A 7601-nucleotide genomic window follows, 5' to 3' on the forward strand; every position below is an offset into this window, starting at 1 on the left:
CGCAGGTACGCCATCTGCGGGAGGGGAGCCCGGCCGGGGGCTGCAGGGACTGCCTCGGGTTGGAGGGACCTCAGAGCCCACCCAGCCCCACCCCTGCATGGGCAGGGACACCTCCCAGCAGCCCAGGCTGCTCCAAGCCCCATCCAACCTGCCCTTCAACACCCCCAGGGATGGGGCAGCCACAGCTTCCCTGGGCAACCTGGGCCAGGCTCTCCCCACCCTCACAGCCCAGAATTTCTCCCTCCCATCTCAGCTCCAGCTCCCTCTGCCAGCTGGAAACCCTTCCCCCTGCTCCCATCCCTCCCTGCCCTTGTCCCAAGCCCCTCCCCAGCTTTCCTGGAGCCCCTTCAGGCCCTGGAAGCTGCTCTCAGGTCTCCCTGGAGCCTTCTCTTCTCCAGGCTCAACACCCCAACTCTCCCAGCCTGGCTCCAGAGCTGCTCCAGCCCTCCCAGCATCTTCCTCCTCCATGGAAGCTCATCCTCCTCACCCACCCTGACTACCAATGCCAGACCTTTCAAGACCCTGATGATTTCCAGGCCTGACACCCCTGCCTCCCCTCCAGGAGGGGATCCCACCATGCAGCCCTGGCAGCAGCTGGGGCAGGTTAGTGGCAGGAACCCCCTGCCCGCCCGGGGCTGGAGCTGCGGGTGAGGTGGGACCAGCCTGTGCAGGGTTTAGTAGGAAGGGCCTTCCCTGGGGACACGAGGCACACACAGCATGCAGGGGGGCTGCTTGCCTTGGAGTACAGGTTGGTCTTCAGCACTCCCCCCCTGCCATAGCCCAGGGGCGGGCCCCCCAGGCCAGCCTGGCCTGCCTTCCCCCTGCGGTTGGCCACCACGAAGGGGTTCTCACTGAAGAGGATGGGCTGAGAGTCGATCAGACACTCTTGCTCTGGCGTCTCTGGCAGCTGGTCCTGGGGCAAGGGACCACCCGTGGGATCCTGCTTGTCTAGCTGGGGCTTTTCTGCCCCACGGGTGGGCTTCTCAGGTGCTGGAGGGTCCCGAGGCCGGGCGGGCGCCGCGAGGGTCGGACCCGCCGTGTCCGGGGGGCAATCCCGGCTGTCCTGGGCCCCGGGCACAGGCTGCACAGCTGAGTCACCCTCCATCCTGGAGCTGGCCTTATTAAACCAAAGGAGCTGAGAGGAAAACAAAAGGATCAGAAAGAAATGAGGAGAACAGAGTAAAGGAGAGAAGGGAGAAAAACACAGAGCGGCTGCTGATGCTGGAGGACGGGGGAGGAAGGAGAAGCGCGGCACGAACACCCACACGACCGGCCCTTCCCTCTCTGCCTCCACGCTCAGGGCCTCACCAGCTACTTGCCAAGCACCAGCTGCAGGCAGGCACAGGCTCACTGCACAGCTCCAGCTCTCACACACCCTCCAGCCTGCTCTCCAGGAACACGAGCCCCACTGCCAGGACCTGCAGTCCCACCTCGCTGCAGCACAGCCCCGTCTCCGCTCCACCAGCACGTGCCCAACCACCTGCATTCCCACCCCAGAACACTCTCATGGAGCAGTTTGGGTTGGAAGGGACCTTAAAGATCCTCTAGTTCCAACCCCCTGTGTGGGCAGGGACACATTTCAGGTAGTTCCAGCGCTGTCAGGCAGACAAACACCTCCGGCTTCAACACGTCTGCACAGGGTGTCAGGGATCACCACTGTCTGCCCCACACATCCCATCACACCTGCATGGGCAAACATGCTCCCGTGGCCTCTCTCCACCCAAACACACCCTAACGAGCAGCAGCCAATTAACAGCTAACGAAGCACACATCCCTCTGAGCCCCCTCTGAAGGCAGGACCGAGGCAGAGCTCCCGTCCTGCCGAGGCTCAACTGGACCCGTCCAAGATGAAGCACTGACCTTTCCTCCTTGATCACTGTCAAAGAGTTTGTTACCCCCACCAGGGCCTTCTGCAGGGAAGCAGAGATGATCAGAGAGCAATGATCAAACCTCCTTCTACCCAAGTGCCTGCTGGGGAGCAGAAAGGGCTCTTCTGCCCAGAGCACATTCCCCAACTCCCGTGTCGTGGCAGCAGTCACAAAAATAGCTCTCAAGGGCTGGGTGGGCTGGTGACTACAATGGCAGCTGAGAGGCTCAGGAATGTCTGAGGCCCTCCCCTAACCCCTCAACCCCAACCTCCTATCAGATTTCTTCAGACAGTGAAGTGCTGCCCATGGAAATTGGAGTTATTGGAGCAATTCCAGCATGAAAAAACCCGACCAAAAAACTTCCCCCCCCAAAAAACCCACCAAAAAAACACCCAAGCCAAAAAAAAAACAGGAAAAAAAACCAACCCAAACCAAACAAAACCCAAACAAAAAAAAAATAAATATCCTACATTCCAACCTTCTCTTCCCAAAGGGCACCACAAACTGCACTGGCCTGAGCCCCGTGCACAGAAAGTGATGCTGGGCAAGAAGTCCCGTCAGGATCATCTCCTGCTGCCTGGGGGTGCTGCCATCGAGCCTTGCCAGGAACACACCCTCACCAGGGGGGTTGTGGTGGCCCAGCCAGGCACCCCCAGCACCAGTGCCCAGCAGAGCAGCACAAACACCCACCACACACTTTCAGGGCACTGTGGAGATGGGTGTCTCACCAATACTGCTTGAAGGCTGAAAGTCCATTGGGAGCCTCAGTCATGGAATGGGTTGGGTTGGAGGGACCTTAAACTCACCCAGTGCCCCCCTGCATGGGCAGGGACACCTCCCAGCAGCCCAGGCTGCTCCAAGCCCCATCCAACCTGCCCTTCAACACTGCCAGGGATGGGGCAGCCACAGCTTCCCTGGGCAGCCTGGGCCAGGGGCTCCCCACCCTCAATCTCTTACTTTGCCCACGGACATGACTGAGCTCCCTCTGCCCCTCACCTCCCCCTCCAGCCCTCTGCTGCAGCAGCTCACTCCAGAGCAGGATCCCTCACTCCCTCTGCTCCACAGGGGACTATTTTTATCAGACAAGCAATGGTTTCTATTCTGGGGAAGCCAAGATTTTGGCTTCTCCCAGCCCTGCCTCTGCCACTGCCCAGGCAGGACAGTCATGTCTCACCCTGCCCCCTCCAAGGCACGTCCAGGAGAAATCAATTTCCACCACTTTGGCCCAGACACCGACACCAATCTCCTTTTAAATCTAATGAATGAGTAGAGAGAAAGGATCCATGGCCAGGAATGGCAGAGGAACAGATTCAGACTTGAAAGTGCAGCTTGTGAACGAGCTAATGCTGGTGACCTGCTCCTGAGAGATGCAAAGACTTCTCCATTGCTGACACTCCAGCCACAGCAAAATGAGATGGCCAAGGTCCACAGTGATCCAGGCTCATCTAAGCCAGAAAGTAACATCTGCCCCTTTCTTTAGGGGCAACTCCTGGGGAATCCTGGTGATAAATTCCACCTGCCAAGTACAGAGACCTGCAGTGTGAGGAGCAGCAGGTCCTGGAACTGGGGCAACAAAGGATGTGCAGGCACTGGTGAGAGGGGAAAGCACCTGGTGAGAAAGCTGGACAGGAAGAATCACAGAGAGGTAGGGCTGGCAGGGAGCTCTGGAGACCCCCCCTCCCAGCCCCCAGGGCAGGGTCACCCCCAGCAGGTCCCACAGGAGCCTCCAGAGGGGCTGGGGTGTCTCCAGAGAAGGAGCCTCCACAGCCTCTCTGGGCAGCCTGGCCCAGGGCTCTGCCACCCTCCCAGGCAACAAGTTCCTCCTCCTGGGGAGCTTGACCCTCCTGTGCTCCAGCTTGTGCCCATGGCCCCTTGAAAGAAGAAGTACTCTGGGAACTGGGCAATTAGTCATAGAACCACAGAATCATCCTGGTTGGAAGGGACCTTGAAGATCATCAAGTCCAACCATAACCTAAGTCCCCTGACCATGACCTGATTTACCCATTCAGTGCTGAAATCATGTCCCTCAGCACCACATCTACATTTCTCCTGAACACCTCCAGGGATGGTGACTCCACCACCTCCCTGGGCAGCCTGTTCCACTGTCCAGCCACATTCTGGGTAAAGAAATTCTTTCTAATCTCCAGTCTAACCCTCCTCTGAAGCAGCTTCAGGCCATTCCCTCTGGTCCTGTCATTACTCCCTTGGGAGAAGAGCCCGACTCCCACCTCACCCCAACCTGCTTCCAGGCAGGTGTAGAGAGCAATGAGGTCTCCTCTTCCTCAAACTAAACATCCCCTGTTCCCTCAGCCTCTCCTCACAGGGCTTGTTCTCCAGACCTTTCAGCAGCTTGGTAGCTCTTCTCCAGCAGCTCTACCTCCTCCTGGTGATGAGGGGCCCAGAGCTGCACCCAGGAGCCCTCCCAGCCCCCAGATGGACAAGCTGCTGCCCAGCCCTGGGCTCTGCTGCTGGCAGGAAAGGTGCAGCTCCCAAGGGAGCCCAGAGCCTTCCTGGCCCTGGAGCTGAGTCTGGGCAGAGCCCTGGTTTCCAGGAGAGCACAGGCAGGGCTGGGCAGGTGACAGCTGGGAAAGATCAACACGGGCACCAAGGGGACATTTACAGCTGCTGCCCCTCCAGCCCCGCATTCCGGCGGGACCGGCCCCGCGTTCCCAGGTTCCCAGGCATTCCCAGGCATTCCCGGGCATTCCCAGGCATTCCCAGACATTCCTGGGCATTCCCAGGCATTCCCAGACATTCCCGGGCATTCCCGGGCATTCCCAGGCATTCCCAGGGCTGCTGAGGCACAAGCTCCCAGAGCTGCTCTGCTCTGGGTGGCACCAGGGCTGCCCCAGCTCCCAGGTTGCACTCAGAGATGCTAAAAATACAATAAACTTCTTGCTGGTATTTTTCAGCCAGGAGAGAAAACCCAAAAGCTGGGGAGGACAGGGAGGAACAACAGGAGGCAAAGCTGGAGGCAAAGCAGACAGCAAAGCAAGAGGGTCTGAAGTCCATGAGAGGATGGAGACAGGAGAAGGGACCTGCCTGGATGGGATGAGATGGAGACAGAAAAGGCCAAGGAGGGAATGAAACAAGGGACTGGGAATGTGGGATCTGCTGGGGACAGCAAAGGGGGGTCCTGCTGCAGCAGGAGGGAGGGAGTGGAGGTGGAGGGAGAGGATGACTGAAGGAGCAGGCAGAGCCCCAGAGGAACAGGAATGGAGCAGGGAAGGTAACACACAACCAAGGGAAGAGAGGAGAGGTGGGATCTGTGTGAGAAGCCTGGACTGTCCCTCTGCTGAGCTGCCACCAGGTGCCAGGGGCTGAACTGCAGGTCCCAGGGGCAGGAGCAGCCCAGGCTGAGGCAGGGTTGGTCACCACCACCTCTGCAGTCCCAGATGGACCCTGACTTTCCCCTAACACTGCTGGAACCAGCAGCACCCCTGCTCCTCCCTGAACACCCTCCCACAGAGCTCACAGCTACACTGCACACATGGGCACCTCCTGTGCCAGGAGGAACTTTCCTCCTCCTCTGCAGCTCCCAGCACTTGCCCCTTCCAAGACAGACCCCCTGTGCTCTCCCACCCCCACGCATCTCTCTCTTCTCCTCTCTTCTTCCAGACACTCCCATCTATGTCTGGGCAGGGACACATCCCACATCCCTCCCCACTCTCCCTGACCTCCCTCCCTGCTCTCCTCCTCTTCTTTCATTTTCAACTTTTGTGGCTTCCTCCTGTTTCAGGTGGTGCCCAAGCCCACCCAGGGTTCTGCTTCCCAGCTTTCCTCTGCAGGGAGCACTGTCATGGAATCACAAGATGCTTTGGGTTGGAAGGGACCTTTCAAGGTCACCCAGTCCACCCCCCTGCAGGGCACAGGGACATCTCCAACTAGACCAGGTTGCTCAGAGCCCCATCCAGCCTGACCTGGAATGTCTCTCCAGGGATGGGGCCTCCACCACCTCTCTGGGTGATCCTGCTTGAGCAGGGGGCTGGACGAGATGATCCTCAGAGGTTCCTCAGAAACCACCCTGTGACTGGGCAACCTGCTCCTCACCACCCTCACAGTAAAGAACTTCTCCCTGATGTCTCATCTCAATCCTCCTGCTCTGGGTTAGGACCAGTGCCCCTCATCCCAAGTCCCTCCCCAGCTTTCCTGCAGGCCTCACCTCTCACCCCAGGGCACAAGGGAGAGAGCAGGTAGCAGATCCTCTGCAGCTCCCAGCACTTGCCCCTTCCAAGACAGACCCCCTGTGCTCTCCCACCCCCACGCATCTCTCTCTTCTCCTCTCTTCTTCCAGACACTCCCATCTATGTCTGGGCAGGGACACATCCCACATCCCTCCCCACTCTCCCTGACCTCCCTCCCTGCTCTCCTCCTCTTCTTTCATTTTCAACTTTTGTGGCTTCCTCCTGTTTCAGGTGGTGCCCAAGCCCACCCAGGGTTCTGCTTCCCAGCTTTCCTCTGCAGGGAGCACTGTCATGGAATCACAAGATGCTTTGGGTTGGAAGGGACCTTTCAAGGTCACCCAGTCCACCCCCCTGCAGGGCACAGGTACAACTAGACCAGGTTGCTCAGAGCCCCATCCAGCCTGACCTGGAATGTCTCTCCAGGGATGGGGCCTCCACCACCTCTCTGGGTGATCCTGCTTGAGCAGGGGGCTGGACGAGATGATCCTCAGAGGTTCCTCAGAAACCACCCTGTGACTGGGCAACCTGCTCCTCACCACCCTCACAGTAAAGAACTTCTCCCTGATGTCTCATCTCAATCCTCCTGCTCTGGGTTAGGACCAGTGCCCCTCATCCCAAGTCCCTCCCCAGCTTTCCTGCAGGCCTCACCTCTCACCCCAGGGCACAAGGGAGAGAGCAGGTAGCAGATGGACCCCAGGCCCCCCAGCCCAGGGCCCCCCACCTCCCCAGCCCCCACTTACAGCCCGGTTGACCCTCTGCAGGCCAGTGCTGGGCAGGGCAGCCAGGGTCCTGTAGTCCAGTCGCAGAGGTTCACTGGGGACGTTCTGCAGGGGGCAACAAACACACACACCAGGAAAAGATCAGGCCAGAACTCGACTGCATCAACCAGAAAAGCAGCTACAAGGAAAGCCCTCCCCCCAAGTCATAACCCAGGCCTTATCTCCAGACTCTGCAGTCTTCCCCCTGCCTGGAAATGAACCTGGAATTGTCCCTGACACGACAGGGACCCAAGAGAGGGGCTGCAGGGATCCTGCAGGGATCATGTCCCCCTGGTGCACAGACCCCCCAGGGCAGAGGAGCAGGACACACACTCCTGTTCTCCGCATCCAGAGAGGCTTCCAGACCTGGAGACCTTTGAGGGTGCAATTCTACAGCTCCTCTACACTTGTCTTTCCTCAACCTTCACCCACTCTCAGGTAATTTCATTTGACTTTGATTCCCATTTGCATTTCTCTGCCTTTCTACTTCCAGCCCTTGGTTTTCAGTTTTCCTTCCTCAACCACAGCTTCTTAACTCCTGGTGTCTTAAGTCTTTTGGGAAGAGAGGGAACAGAGAAGGGAAGTTCTGGGGAACCAGCACTTGTAGAGATTTCTCTGGCTCTCCAGTCCAGGTCTGGGGGCTTCTCCAACCCCCCCCTCCTGCTCCTCACCTCCACCTCCTCCTCCAGCTGCTGCGTGGCTGCCTCCCGCTCCCTACGCATCCACTCCTTCCAGGAGACAGGACAGAGTCAGAGCAGCATCCAAGCAGCACAGGCAAAGAGAGAGGGAAA

General features: G+C 58.8%; 1 protein-coding gene across 1 annotated transcript in view; it reads right to left on the reverse strand.

Moving 5' to 3' along the window:
• The window catches only part of LOC104393380 (protein scribble homolog), a 92214-nt gene that overhangs the window by 27365 nt on the left and 57248 nt on the right, over positions 1 to 7601 (reverse strand). The window contains 3 exon segments of the mRNA XM_010002861.1: positions 747 to 1135; positions 6793 to 6876; positions 7482 to 7538. Coding sequence (XP_010001163.1) covers positions 747 to 1135; positions 6793 to 6876; positions 7482 to 7538 — 530 coding nt within the window.

The sequence above is a fragment of the Chaetura pelagica genome, unplaced genomic scaffold (genome assembly GCF_000747805.2).
Source record: "Chaetura pelagica isolate M959 unplaced genomic scaffold, ChaPel_1.0 scaffold718, whole genome shotgun sequence".
Taxonomy (NCBI): Eukaryota; Metazoa; Chordata; class Aves; order Apodiformes; family Apodidae; genus Chaetura; species Chaetura pelagica.